The 15,669-nt window shown below is 45.5% G+C and overlaps 1 protein-coding gene across 8 annotated transcripts in view; it reads right to left on the reverse strand.

Moving 5' to 3' along the window:
* The window catches only part of kiaa1109 (KIAA1109 ortholog), a 449,716-nt gene that overhangs the window by 378,506 nt on the left and 55,541 nt on the right, over window positions 1-15,669 (reverse strand). For all 8 annotated transcript variants that reach the window (XR_013497649.1, XR_013497648.1, XM_078211413.1 and 5 more), the window contains exons 6-7: window positions 11,504-11,568; window positions 4,176-4,356 (exon numbers count right to left, since the gene is read on the reverse strand). Coding sequence is in view for 6 of the 8 variants with exons in the window: in XM_078211413.1 (XP_078067539.1) it covers window positions 4,176-4,356; window positions 11,504-11,568 (246 nt within the window). In the remaining 2 variants the exon portion in view is untranslated. The remainder of the gene's footprint in view (window positions 1-4,175; window positions 4,357-11,503; window positions 11,569-15,669) is intronic.

The following is a 15,669-nucleotide window of genomic DNA, read 5'->3' on the forward strand; positions in this document are numbered from 1 at the left end:
GTAGAATAGACAGTATTACAGTTGATAAGGAGGATGTGCAGGATATTCTGGAGGGTCTGAAAATAGATAAATCCCCTGGTCCGGATGGGATTTATCCAAGGATTCTCTGGGAGGCAAGAGAAGTGATTGCAGAGCCTCTGGCTCTGATCTTCAGGTCGTCGTTGGCCTCTGGTATAGTACCAGAAGATTGGAGGTTAGCGAATGTTGTCCCATTGTTTAAGAAGGGGAACAGAGACTTCCCCGGGAATTATAGACCGGTGAGTCTCACTTCTGTTGTCGGCAAGATGTTGGAAAAAATTATAAGGGATAGGATTTATAGTTATTTGGAGAGTAATGAATTGATAGGTGATAGTCAGCATGGTTTTGTGGCAGGTAGGTCGTGCCTTACTAACCTTATTGAGTTTTTTGAGAAAGTGACCAAGGAGGTGGATGGGGGCAAGGCAGTGGACGTGGTATATATGGATTTTAGTAAGGCGTTTGATAAGGTTCACCATGGTAGGCTTCTGCAGAAAATGCAGATGTATGGGATTGGGGGTGATCTAGGAAATTGGATCAGGAATTGGCTAGCGGATAGGAAACAGAGGGTGGTGGTTGATAGTAAATATTCATCATGGAGTGCGGTTACAAGTGGTGTACCTCAGGGATCTGTTTTGGGGCCACTGCTGTTTGTAATATTTATTAATGATCTGGATGAGGGTATAGTTGGGTGGATTAGCAAATTTGCTGATGACACCAAAGTCGGTGGTGTGGTAGACAGTGAGGAAGGGTGTCGTAGTTTGCAGGAAGACTTAGACAGGTTGCAAAGTTGGGCCGAGAGGTGGCGGATGGAGTTTAATGCGGAGAAGTGTGAGGTAATTCACTTTGGTAGGAATAACAGATGTGTTGAGTATAGGGCTAACGGGAGGACTTTGAATAGTGTGGAGGAGCAGAGGGATCTAGGTGTATGTGTGCATAGATCCCTGAAAGTTGGGAATCAAGTAGATAAGGTTGTTAAGAAGGCATATGGTGTCTTGGCGTTTATTGGTAGGGGGATTGAATTTAGGAGTCGTAGCGTTATGTTGCAACTGTACACAACTCTGGTGCGGCCGCACTTGGAGTACTGTGTGCAGTTCTGGTCCCCACATTACAGGAAGGATGTGGAGGCTTTGGAGAGGGTGCAGAGGAGGTTTACCAGGATGTTGCCTGGTATGGAGGGGAGATCCTATGAGGAGAGGCTGAGGGATTTGGGATTGTTTTCGCTGGAAAGGCGGCGGCTAAGAGGGGATCTTATTGAAACATATAAGATGATTAGAGGTTTAGATAGGGTGGATAGTGATAGCCTTTTTCCTCTGATGGAGAAATCCAGCACGAGGGGGCATGGCTTTAAATTGAGGGGGGGTAGTTATAGAACCGATGTCAGGGGTAGGTTCTTTACCCAGAGGGTGGTGAGGGATTGGAATGCCCTGCCAGCATCAGTAGTAAATGCGCCTAGTTTGGGGGCGTTTAAGAGATCCGTAGATAGGTTCATGGACGAAAAGAAATTGGTTTAGGTTGGAGGGTCACAGTTTTTTTTTTAACTGGTCGGTGCAACATCGTGGGCCGAAGGGCCTGTTCTGCGCTGTAATGTTCTATGTTCTATGTTCTAACTCCTCTAGCAGTCCCCCATCACAACCGCTGCCTGCCGTGGCACAGTCCTGACAGACCCCACCCCTGACACCGACACCCCGTGCCCTCTCAGCCAGGCTTTCAATCCCCCCTTCTGTCCACACAGGAGTAAATGGCCTATAAACGCCAGGAGCGGAAGAAAACAGGAGGTGGGTTCCCGATCTGCAAATCCTCACTCCCTTTGAGGAGAGACCCTTGATCTGGTGGAGGAGGAGGACAAGACTGAGTGCAACCAGGAAGTGAGCATCTGTAAAACCTTCATTCATATGACAGATCTCAAGTAAGCGGCACGCTGCCCAGATGCTTGTCCCTCCCTTCCACTGAACCTGGTGTCCTTTTTCGCAGGAGACGACCTCAATGAACCCGGCCCATCGGGGTCACTGTCTGGTGCGCACAACAGAGCCGTTGATGTAGATCAGGTGGAGGCAGGAATCAAGGCCTCAGGCACTCAGAAGTCTGCAGGAGGCAAGGAATCAGTTGATCCCAACCCAGGTGCCAGGCCGCTGCAATTAGATTGCCCTAAGCTGCTGGAGATGCAGCAGCAGAGTGCAGGAAGGGCTGTCAGCAACACTACAGAACTGCAAGGTTGCTGGGAGGAGTCCCACAGACTGCAGGTGCAGGAGATATTGCCAGCATTGCAGAGTACCCAGGCCAACCCTGCAAAGGTGGCATCCACAGTGGAAAGTCTAGCTCAGGAAATGGTTGCCATGGGTAACAGGGTCCAAGGCATGACTGAGTTACAGCGGGTCATGGCTGCTGGCTTCAAGAGCTTGGTCCAGTCTCAGAGGGCACTTGCTGTGGGCATCAAGAGCTTGGCCCAGACAGAGGGTCATCAGTGAGGGCTCACACACCATGGGGCAAACGCAGTTGGGCCTCCAGGACTGGCAGGGCCAGGTGACGCCAGGGCTTCTGGAACTCAGTCCAGCTGCTCCACTGTCAGGGGTCCATTGGTTTCCTGAGGGAGGAGGAAGGGCTGAAGCTCTTGGTGGGGCCTTCCACCCGACACTAGGCCTTCTGAATCCCCCCTTCCTGACACTGGCATATAGATGTAGCAATAGGCTTTGTAAGATTCAGAAGTTGTAGTGTCACCAAGAGGGCACTCGTGAAGGACTGCACGAGTTAGGTTTAGGAAAATAGACACTGTTCAGAATCATGCACACCTGTTGCATTGCACTGTTAAATATCACCACTTAATATTATTGCACAGTTAGTTTCACCTGTGAGTAATGTGTCTGTGATTCGCCCCCATAGGGATGACTGTACCACGAGCATTGTTCTGCATGGAACAGGCCCTTCAGCCCAAGTATGGTATCCTCATTTCCCAACGTCTGTGCCAGACCCCTGACTGGCATGGGATTCCAAGCATTCATCCAAAGTTGCCCCAGCAGTGGGTGCCCTGTAGATCCAGTGTGTCACATAGCCTGGCATGGCAACCCTACCACCCCCTTCCCCCCAAACAACCCCACGCCCCCCCACCCCCTGTCATTGCACCAGTGGTGATTCCAACCCTCACTCAGACATGGGCCCAGGTCCCAGTATGCAATCAGATGTTCACCTGCCTCCTGTCCTCCTACTGCCTCTTCTGGCCTGGGCCGGCCTTGCAGTGCGTGGATGTCTCCCTCCTCTGTAGCAGTAGTAGCATCAGCCACAAGAATGACCACAGTACCTCCAGACCGGCATCAGCCTGCCCAAACCACTGCACCCATGCAACCCCCCCCCCAACCCCACCATGGCTGAGACCACCCTCCCCCTGCCCCCGAACCCCAAAGATTGGTGCTCAGTGGTACTCACCTCTTCATTCGCTTTCGTCAGTGCTATGCCTGAATCCCATTTATATAGAGCAGCTATAATTCTCGCCAGTGTTATGTCTGAGCAACGAGGTGGTTAACTTAAGTCAGGGCGGACAAGTGCTGCACTCACTAATTATATTGAAATGCATTCAAATGCAAGTTAATATGCGTCTCGCCTATTTTAGGCGTAAAGCTGCTCATGCTTGGAAAAGATAGCTGGTAAGATTGGAACCCGCTTGAAATTGGGCGCGTTTCCAATTTTGCTTTGCACGCAATCTTACCACCACACCAAATGACGGGCAGGAGAGGTCATAAAGTCATGCCCCTAGTCTTGTTAAAGTCAGGATTTGTCTGCACTACAACCCTTAATAAGTTTCTCAATAGAAGGAACAAAATATCCAATAGTTTAAATGGGGCAAAACCAACAAACAAATCAAATATTTCCCCCCATATGCAGCACAATTTAAAAATATATTCAAACGTCCTCCAGGTGAATATTATGACACTTCTGCTGTTCAGATTGCAGAAGACCAATGTTTATGCATCACCCTAAGATATTTAATTGCATAACTGTAGACCTAAACATTTGGTTTAGTCATCAATATAAAGGGAGCTGATTACAGCAGTGCAAAGACAGAGTTGGTTTAGAAACTGGACTCTCCAGCAATTCAAACTAATTATCTGGCAAATGTGAAAACACAAATGTGGAACTGGTAAATACATTAAGTTTAGTTTCTATACCTTTCAAGTTTCGACTTTGATTTCGCCCTGTTTTTCTTCACTTTTGTATTCTCTCTTTTAGGAATGATTGTTGGTTCCAATCCAAACAGTTCTTGTAAATGTGCATACAGGTCATAACGATTGTAAACATGGAATTCAAAGCCATTCACTGTGATATACAATCTAGTTTCTGCTTTTGGATCTAAAAGAAAAACAGTGGATGCAATCTTAGTTAGTGTAAGATGTAAAGCGTGACATACAACCATGACAAGTTGTAGACTAGGCTGGAAAACTGCACTTCTTAAACAATTTATTTTAAACAAATGGTAGCTGAGCGCCACAATGATTACTTTGCAAAGTGATTTTTAAAAATTCCCAACATTAATGTTTAAATTACATTTTATTCAGGGATAGCCTCAGCAAAGTGGTAGCACCCTTGCCTGCGTTAGAGGTTCAGGGATTCAAGCTTCATGCAAAGGACTTGAGCACATAGTCTAAATTGACAGTTGTGTGTAATACTGAAGCAATGCTGTATTGTTAGGGGTCCTATCTTTCAGGAGATATTAAACCAAAGCCTTGACAGCCATAAAAGATCCAATGACACTACTCAAAAAAGGGCAAGGGAATTCTCCTGGCCAATGCTCATCTCTCAATCAACGCATCCAAAACACAGATTAATAAATCAATAATCTCACTACTACCTGTGATGTTGATGCATGCAAATAGCCACCTTCTCAAGGGCAATTAGAGATAGCTAATAAATGCTGGCATAGCCAGCGAAGCTCACATCCCTTGAATGCAAACAAAACATCCCACCGTGGTAGATGATGGAAGTTAAATCCAATTAATAAATCTGGAATTACAAAGTAACCTCTGCAATGGTGCTCATAAAACCATTGTTATCGTAAAAATTGGGAAGGAAATCTGTCAGACTTATCTGGTCTGACCTACCTGTGGTCCACAGCAATGTAGCTGACCACCTGGCATTGACCTAGGTACCAGAAATGACAAATACAAATGCAGCCTCATCAACCCAAAGTCCTCCCTATGGATGTCTGGGAGCTAGTGCCCAACAGACCAATCATTGTCACAGAACTACTCACTCATTACAATAATTTCGCACACCACCAAGACAATCCCTGGACCGATTGGAGGTGGCGGCACAGATGGCGGTAGATAGTTGGGAGGGAGTTGCCTGGGAGCCCTCAAGATTGATTCTGGACACCATGAGGTCTCATGGCATGAGGTCAAACACGGACATAGAAGCCTCCTGCTGATTACTGCACCCTCCCGCTTCACCTAGTGAAGCTACAACACAGGACTGTTTGCATACCAAATAGCCAATGCTGCATGCAACAAACATGGCTAAGCAATCTCACAATCAACAGATCAGACTTAAACTCTGCAGTCCTGTCACATCCAGTTAGGAATGGTAGTGGGCAATAAAACAGCTAACATGAGGAGGAGGCTTCAAAAACAGCTCCAATCTTAATGATGGGGGGGCCCAGCACATCAGTGCAAAAGACAAGGCTGAAACAATCTTCAGCCAGAGTGCTGGGTGGATGATGCATTTCAGTCAATTTGATTCACTCTATGTAATATCAAGAAATGGCTAAAGGCACTAGATACTGCAATGACTACATGCCCCAACAATCTTCCAATAATACTGAAGGAGCGCTCCAGAACAAGCGGAGCCCTTAGCCATGCAATCCAGTGCAACAACACTGTCATCTACCTGGCAAAGTGGAAACTTGCCAAGGTGTGCCCTGTGCACAAATAGCAGGACAAATTCAGCTCGGCCAATTATCACCCGATAAGTCCATTCTCAATCATTGGCAAAGTGATAGAAGGGGCCATCAATGGAGACTTTCCACAAAGCGGGACACTCAAGCACAAAGGAAGATAGCTGTTGTTGTTGGAAGTCAAAAGACCATAAAGCTTGGAAGCAGAAGTAGGCCATTCGGCCTATTGAGTATGCTCCACCATTCAATGAGATCATAATCCTCAACTCCATTTTCCCGCCATATCCCTATTATCCTTGATTCCCTTGCTGATTAAAAATCTGTGCCTCTCAGTCTTGAACACACGTAAAGAATTCTACAGGTTCACTCACCTCTTGGAGAGGAAATTCCTCCTCATCTCTTAAATGGTCGGCCCCTTATTCAGATTATGCACCAAGGTCCTAGACTTTCCCACAAGGGGAACAACTTCTCATCTACCCCGTCAAACCCCCTGAGAATCCTATATGTCTCAATAAGGCTGCCTCTCATTCTTCTAAACTCCAATGAGTACAGTCCCAACCGACTCAACCTCTCCTCTAAGAAAATCCCTGCATACCCAGGATCAATCTAGTGAATCTTCTCTCAACAGCCTCCAATGCCAGTATATTTTTCCTTTGATAAGGGGACCAAAACGCTTCACAGTATTCGAGGTGTGGTCTATTTAGTGCTTTGTATAGTTTTAGCAAGACGTCCTTATTTTTATATTGCATTCCCTTTGAAAGGCCAACATTCCATTTGCCTTCCCAATTACCCACTGAACTTGCATGCTAGCTTGTGATTGATACATGAGGACCCTCAAATCCCTCTATACTGTAGCTTTGTGCAGTATTTCTCCTTTTAAATAATATTCAGCTCCTTTATTCTTCCTACCAAAGTGCATAACTTCACACTTTCCTTTATTCATAGAAATCATAGAAACCCTACAGTACAGAAAAAGGCCAATCGGCCCATCGAGTCTGCACCGACCCCAATCCCACCCAGGCCCTACCCCCATAGCTACCCACTAATCCCTCCAACCTACGCATCTCAGGACACCAAGGGAAATTTTTAGCATGGCCAATCAACCTAACCCGCACATCTTTGGACTGTGGGAGGAAACCGGAGCACCCGGAGGAAACCCACGCAGACACGAGGAGAATGTGCAAACTCCACACAGACAGTGACCCAAGCCGGGAATCGAACCCAGGTCCCTGGAGCTGTGAAGCAGCAGTGCTAACCACTGTGCTACCGTGCCGCCATCCATCAAGTTTTTGCCCACTCACTTAACCTGTCTATATACCACTGTAGACTCTTCATGCCATCCTCACCACTTGCCTTCCCACCTATACCTTATTATCCACTTTTTGTGCGCTACCTTATCAAATGCTTTTTAAAAATCCAAAATATATTATATCTCCCGGTTCCCCTTTATCTATCCAGCTCATGACTACCTCAAATAATTCTAATAAATTTGTCAGGCATGATTTCCTCTTCATGAAGCCGTGCTGAATCTGCTTAATTATATTATGTATTCTAAATGTTCTGCTATTACATCCTTTATCATGGACTCCATTTTCCCAATGACAGAAGTTAAGCTAACTGGAATATAGTCATCTGTTTTTTTTTAAATCTCCCTCCCTTTTTAAATAAAAAGGTTACATTGGCAGTTTTTCAGTCCTCTGGGACTTTGAGAATTCTTAGAAGCTAACAACCAGCACATCCTCTATCTCAGTAGCTACTTCTTTTAATAACCTAGGATGCAACCCATCAGGTCCAGGGGGCTTATCAGCTTTTAGCCCCATTAGTTCCTCTAGTAGTGATAGTTATTGTATTTATTTCCTCCTCCAACTTTTCCCCCTTGATTATTTAGTATTTTTGGAATGCTATTAGTGTCTTCTACTATGAAGACTGATGCAAAATATTTAACTCTTCTGCCATTTCCTGGTTCCCAATTATTATTTCCCCAGCCTCATTAAGAGGTCTATGTTCACTTTGGCCTCTCTCTTCCTTTTTATATTCCTTGCTATTTTACCCTCAGTTTATCGTCTCCCTATTTTTTTGGTCACCTTTTGTTGGTTTTCAAAACTTTCCGAATCTTCTGGCTTATCCTTAATCTTTGCCACATAGATACAATTGTTAACATCCTTGATTAACCATGGTGGATTTACCCCCCTTCCTAGAATCTTTATTCTGCACTATGATACATCTTTGTTGTGAGTCATGAACTATTTTCATAAACATCTGCCATTATTGATTAACCGTCTTTCCTGCTAAACTCCTTTCCCAGTCCATCCTATTGCAGATGCCAGAGCAGCCTTCTCAAAGGTCAATCCACGGAGAGTGACTGGCCCGGATGGGGTACCCGGATGAGCACTCAGATCCTGCGCGGATCAGCTTACAGGGGTATTCACAGACATCTTCAATCTCTCTACAACAATCTGAGGTCCTGATCTGCTTTAAGATGACGACCATCATCCGGGTACCTAAGAAAAACCAAGCAGCGTGCCTCAATGACTTAACGGCCGGTGGCTCTGACATCCATCATCATGAAGTGCTTCGAAAGGCTAGCCATGGCACGAATCAATTCCAGCCTCCCAGACTACCTGGATCCACTACAGTTTGCCTACCACTGCAACAGGTCCACAACGGACGCCATCTTCCTGGCCCTGCACTCAACCCTGGAACACCTAGATAACAAGGACACCTATGTCAGACTCCTATTTATTGACTATAGCTCAATCTTCAACACTATTATTCCCACGAACCTCATCTCCAAACTCCGTGGCCTGGGCCTTGGCACCTCTCTCTGCGACTGGATCCTGAACTTCCTAATCCACAGACTACAATCAGTAAGGATAGGCAACAACACCTCCTCCATGATCATCCGCAACACCAGTGCCCCACAAAGCTGTGTTCTCAGCCCCCTACTATATTCCTTATACACCTATGATTGTGGGGCCAAATTCCCCTCCAATTCAATTTTCAAGTTTGCTGACGACACCACTGTAGTGGGTCGGATCTCAAACAATGACGAGACAGAGTACAGGAATGAGAATCTCTCCCTCAATGTCAACAAAACAAAGGAGATTGCCATCGACTTCAAGAAGCGAAAAGGAGAACATGCCCCTGTCTACATCAATGGGGATGAAGTAGAAAGGGTCGAGAGCTTCAAGTTTTTAGGTGCCCAGATCACCAACAACCTATCCTGCTCCCCACCATGCCGACACTATAGTTAAAAAAGCCCACCAACGCCTCTACTTTCTCAGAAGACTAAGGAAATTTGGCATGTCAGCTACGGCTCTCACCAACTTTTACAGATGTACCATAGAAAGCATTCTTTCTGGTTGTATCACAGCTTGGTATGGCTCCTGCTCTGCCCAAGACCACAAGGAACTACAAAAGGTCGTGAATGTAGCCCAATCCACCACGTAAACCAGCTTTCCATCCACTGACTCTGTCTACACTTCCCACTGCCTCGGAAAAGCAGCAGGCATTATTAAGGACCCCACGCACTCTGGACATTCTCTCTTCCATCTTCTACCATCGGGAAAAAGATACAAAAGTCTGAGGTCATGTACCAATCGACTAAAGAACAGCTTCTTCCCTGCTGCCATCAGACTTTTGAATGGACCTACCTTGCATTAAGTTGATCTTTCTCTACACCCTAGCTATGACTGTAACACTACATTCTGCACTCTCTCGTTTCCTTCTCTATGAACGGTATATTTTGTCTGTGTAGCATGCGAGAAACAATACTTTTCACTGTATATTAATATTTGTGACAATAATAAATCAAATCAAATCAAATCCCAACCAGCTCTGCCCTCATTCATTTGTAATCACCCTTATTTAAGTTTAGCACATCTGTTTCTGATCCAGGTTTCTCATTCTCAAACTGAACGTTAAATTCCACCATGATATGATCACTGTTTCCCAGGGGATCTTTTATTCATAGAAATTCATAGAAACCCAACAGTGCAGAAGGAGGCCATTCGGCCCATCGAGTCTGCACCGACCACAATCCCACCCAGGCCCTACCCCCACATATTTACCTGCTAATCCCTCTAACCTACGCATCCCAGGACTCTAAGGGGCAATTTTTAACCTGGCCAATCAACCTAACCCGCACATCTTTGGACTGTGGGAGGAAACCGGAGCACCCGGAGGAAACCCACGCAGACACGAGGAGAATGTGCAAACTCCACACAGACGGTGACCCGAGCCGGGAATCGAACCCGGGACCCTGGAGCTGTGAAGCAGCAGTGCTAACCACTGTGCTACCGTGCTACCGGTACTCTGAGATTCTTTATTAAACTTGCCTCATTACACATTACCAGATCCAAAATAGCCTGATCCTTAGTTGGATCCACAACAAATTGTTCTAGAAAACTGTCCTGAATGCACTCTATGAATTCTTCAATCCTCTCAGCATAGAACATTCATGCGGGAGTTCCTCAGATCCAACCACCTTCAGCTGCTTCATCAAGAAACAACCCCCCATCATGTCAGAAGAAAGGATATTCGCAGATGATTGCAAAATGTTTGGCATGATTCGCAATTCCTCAGTTACTGAAGCAGTCCTGTCCATATGCAACAAGGGCTGGACAACATTCAGGCTTGGGCTGATAATGATGAGCAGGATTTGCGCCACACAAATGGTGGGCACTGACCATCTCCAACAAGAGAGAATCTAAACATTCCAATGGCATTACCATCACTGAATCCACAATTAACAGCGTGGGGTTAAATCTGACCAGAAACTGAACTGCACAACCATAAAAACAACATGGCGGTAAGAGTAGGCCAGAAGCTAGGAATTCTGTTGGAATAACTCACTTCCTGATTCCCTAAAGCCCACTATCTACAAGACACAAGTTAGGAGTATGATGGAATACTTTCCACCTACTTGGAGGAGTGCAACACTCAAGAACCTCATCATCCTCCAGGACAAAGCAGCCTACCGCCTTAAATATTCATTCCCTCCACCACCAACACAAATTGGCAGCTGTGTGTACCATCTACAAGGTGCGCTTGAGCAACCCATTGAGGCACCTTTCACAACACCTTCCAAACTTGCAACCTCTATTACCTAGAAGGACATGGGTAGCAAGCACCTGCAAGTTTCCCTCCAAGCAATACACCTTCCTAATTTGGAAGTACAGCGTTGTTCCTTCACTGTTGCAGCCTCAAAATCCTGAAACTCCCTCCCCAAATGCACTGTGGTATACCTACACATGCTCTGCAGTGCTTCAAGAAGGTGACTCACCACCACCCCCTCAAAGACAATTAGGGGATGGGCAGTAAATTTTAGCCTAGCCAGTAACACCCACATCCAATGAACGAATAAAAAGAAATGATCTTGTGTTTTCAGTTGGCTAATAGATGAGACTAATTATTATTTTGCAGTTACGTATCTCAGAATGACTCAACTCCTGGGAAGATAGAAATGGTAAAAGAATATGTATCCAGTAAAGACAACAATGCTAAATGGTTGTTGGACCGTTAAATTTTAGAAGCAACATTATGGCTTTTGAGTTCAGAACCAGCAAAGCTTTAACACGAAAAGCAAAATACAGAAATAAAACTCACCATGTTGCTTCTGCTTAGGATTGTACATTTTCCACCATCTGAATATGAGAAATCCATCTTGGATTCTAACAGAGTAAGTATTAACAGAAAATTCAATGATTCAGCAAGTAACACTTCGGTCTTGTGTTCATTTCAAAAGCTGCATGACACTTGATTTATTCTTATTCCATTGAATAAAATATAAAATTCCATTTCACTGAATATGACAACATAAAGAACATGTATTTATAACGTAATAAAACATTCCGTGGCACTTTACAAGCGCTAACAAACAAAATTGACAGCAGGTCAACATAAGAAAAAAGATCAGAGGATTAGAAAGCTTGGTGAAAAGGGCGGGCTTTAAGGAGTGTTTCTGAGGAAAGAGGGAGATGGAGAGATTTAGGGAGAGAATTTGAGAACTTAGTACCTTAGTTAATTAAAATTCAAGAAACGGACACTGGTGGAGCCCAGAGATCTTGGGGGCTGTAAAGCCTGAGGAGATCACGGAGATATGGAGGGATGATGTCATGGAGGGATTTGAAAACAAGTTTGTGAATTTTAGAATTTTGATGCTACTTAACCAGGAGCAAGTTGTAAATCAGTGAGCACAGGGGAGATGCTGAACAGGACTTGTTGCAAGTTAGAACACAGGTAGCAAAGTTTGAATGGCCGCATGTTTATGGAGGATAGAACTAGGGAGACCTACCAAGAGTGCATTGTAATAGTCAAGTCTTGAGCTAACAAAGACTTGGATAATGGTTTTAGCACAAGATACAGTAAGAAGTCTCACAATACCAGGTTAAAGTCCAACAGGTTTATTTGGTATCATGAGCTTTCGGAACGCTGCTCCTTCATCAGGCGAGTGGAGAGTTGGGTTCACAAACAGGCATATACGGACAAAGATTCAATTGCAAGATAATGGTTGGAATGCGTGTCTTTACAGGTAATCAAGTCTTTACAGATACAGACAACGTGAGTGGAGAAAGGGATAAACACAGGTTAAATAGGTCTGAATTGTCTCAAGCCAGGACAGTTAGTAGGATTTTGCAAGCCTAGGCCAAATGGTGGGGGTTACACAATGTGACACGAATCCAAGATCCCGATTGAGGCTGTCCTCATGTGTGCGGAACTTGGCTATCAGTTTCTACTTGGCGATTGTGCGTTGTCATGTGTCTTGAAGGCCGCCTTGGAGAATGCTTACCCGAAGACTGGAGGCTGAATGCCCTTGTCAGCTGAAGTGTTCCCCGACAGGGGGAACACGCCTGCCTGGTGATTGTCAAGCGGTGTCCATTCATCCGTTGTCGTAGCGTCTGCATGGTCTCGCCGAAGTACCATGCCTCGGGACATCCTTTCCTGCAGTGTATGAGGTAGACAATGTTGGCCGAATCGCATGAGTATGTACCGTGTACCTGGTGGATGGTGTTCTCACATGTGATGATGGCATCTGTGTCGATGATCTGGCATGTCTTGCAGAGGTTGCTGTGGCAGGGTTGTGAGGTGTCATGGTTGCTGTTCTCCTGAAGGCTGGGTAGTTTGCTGCAAACAATGATCTGTTTGAGGTTGCACGGTTGTTTGAAGGCAAGAAGTGGGGGTGTGGGGATGTCCTTGGCGAGATGTTCATCTTCATCAATGACATGTTGAAGGCTCAGAAGATGTCGTAGCATCTCCGCTCCGGGGAAGTACTGGATGACAAAAGGATACCCTGTCAGCCGTGTCCATGTTTGTCTTCTGTGGAGGTCGGTGCGGTTTTTCGCTGTGGTGCATCGGATCTGTCGATCGATGAGTCGAGCACTATATCCTGTTCTTACAAGGGTGTCTTTCAGCATCTCTAGGTGTCTGTTGTGTTCCTCGTCATCTGAGCAGATCCTGTGTATACAGAGCGCTTGTCTGTAGGGGATGGCTCCTTTAACGTGTTTAGGGTGGAAGCAGGAGGAGTGGAGCATCGTGAGGTTATCCATGGGCTTGCAGTACAGTGAAGTGCCGAGGTGACCGCGATAGAGATGCGTGTGTCCAAGAATACAACCGATTCTGGAGAGTAGTCCATGGTGAGTCTGATGGTGGGATGGAACTTGTTGATGTCATCATGTAGTTGTTTCAGTGATTGTTTGCCATGAATCCAAAGGAAGAAAACGTCATCGCTGTATCGAGTGTTTGGCGTCGGTTGAAGGTCCTGTGTGATGAAGAGATCTTGTTCGAACTTGTGCATGAAGATGTTGGCATATTGAGGTGTAGACCCCATGGCTGTCCCGTGTATCTGGATGGAGAACTGGTTATTGAAGGTGAAGATGTGGTCCAGAATGAAGCGGATGAGTTGCAGAATTGCATCTGGAGATTGGCAGTTGTCAGTGTTGAGTACTTAGGCAGTTGCAGCAATGCCGTCGTTGTGGGGGATGCTGGTGAAGAGTGCCGAGACGTCCATCATGATGAGGAGTGTTCCTGGTTCAACTGCTCCATGGGTGCTGAGTTTCTGTAAGAAGTCCATAGTGTCGCAACAGAAACTGGGGGATTCCTTGTATGATGGGTTTCAGGATGCCCTCGACGTAGCCAGAGAGGTTCTCACACAGGGTCCCATTGCCTGATACGATGAGATGGCCGGGTGTGTTAGCCTTGTGTATCTTCGGGAGGAAGTAAAGATCTCCAACTTGGAGAGTACGTGGGATGAGAGCACGGGAGAGTACTTTGAAGACCCTGCAAAGACTTGATGTACCTGTAAAGACTCGCATTCCAACCATTATCTTGCAATTGAGTCTTTGTCCATATATGACCTGTTTGTGAACCCAACTTTCCACTCACCTGATGAAGGAGCAGCACTCTGAAAGCTCATGATATCAAATAAGACTGTTGGACTTTAACCTGGTGTTGTGAGACTTACTGTGCCCACCCCAGTCCAATGCCGACATCTCCACATCTTAGCACAAGATAAGCTGACGTAAGGGCAAAATAGGGCAATGTTATGGAGTGGCAATAGGGATGATGTGGGTGTGTGATAAGAAGTTCATGTCTGGATCCAACACCACGGTTGTGTAGTCAGGTTCAGTTTCAGATGTTTGTCAGGGGTTGGTGAAAAGGGAACAGCGTTTGTGATAGGGTCAGGAGACAACGGCTTTAGTCTTCCCAATAGTTATTTGCAGAAAATTTCTGTTAATCCAGTACTGAATGTCAGACAATGTAAAATTAGTGGAGGAGCCAAAAGAAGGGGAGAGGTAGAGTTGAGTGGCATCTGCATGAAAGTGGAAAATGACAAGTTTTCCAATGATGTCTACCAAGGGGCGGCACGGTGGCACAGTGGCTAGCACTGCTGCTTCACAGCTCCAGTGATCTGGGTTCGATTCCCGGCTTGGGTCGCTGTCTGTGTGGAGTTTGCACATTCTCCCCGTGTCTGCGTGGGTTTCCTCCAGGTACTCCGGTTTCCTCCCACACTCCAAAGATGTGCGGGCTAGGTTGATTGGCCATTCTAAATTGCCCCTTAGTGTCCCGGGATGCATAGGTTAGAGGGATTAGCGGATAAATATGTAGGAATGTGGGTATAGGGCCTTGGTGGGATTGTGGTTGGTGCAGACCCGATGTGCTGAATGGCCTCTTTCTGCACTGTAGGATTCTATGCTTAAGGGGATGAGAAATAGGAGGGGGTGACATTCACAAGCACAAAATCTTTTAGAAAGACGCATAACTTTTCAGTGATGCAAAGTGCCCCATTTATCCTGGACAGTGGAGGCGAGGGGGAACTTAGTGAGGGTTTCCACTCCTAATTAACATTCAGTGACTCCTATTGGAAAACCCACATGCACAGCCATCAGGCAAGTACAGGCTTAGGACTCAGTTATGGTTTCAACAACCCAACAGCACATGGTTACATGTTCAAATGGCTATCCTTCATGCAGGGAGATACTAGCTGGCTTAAAGCACACTGGAATGGTTCTGCAAAACAAGTCAACAACTTCAACTAGGGATGAAAAGTGATCAAAACTGACAAAGTACACAAATATAGTGCAAACTATTTATGACAAAGTCAGTTGGCGAATCTGATCAATATCAAAATTGCATTTAAACTATAATTATGTGGAGCTTAGAGCACAATGGAAAAATATTTTTCCTGTAATATGTATAGTTTCATTTATTTCAATAAGCATATTACAGCTAATTTATAAGCAGCAGGTATGAAACAAGAAAATTTAGAAATTAAG

Source organism: Mustelus asterias, chromosome 1, assembly GCF_964213995.1.
Source record: "Mustelus asterias chromosome 1, sMusAst1.hap1.1, whole genome shotgun sequence".
Classification (NCBI taxonomy): domain Eukaryota; kingdom Metazoa; phylum Chordata; class Chondrichthyes; order Carcharhiniformes; family Triakidae; genus Mustelus; species Mustelus asterias.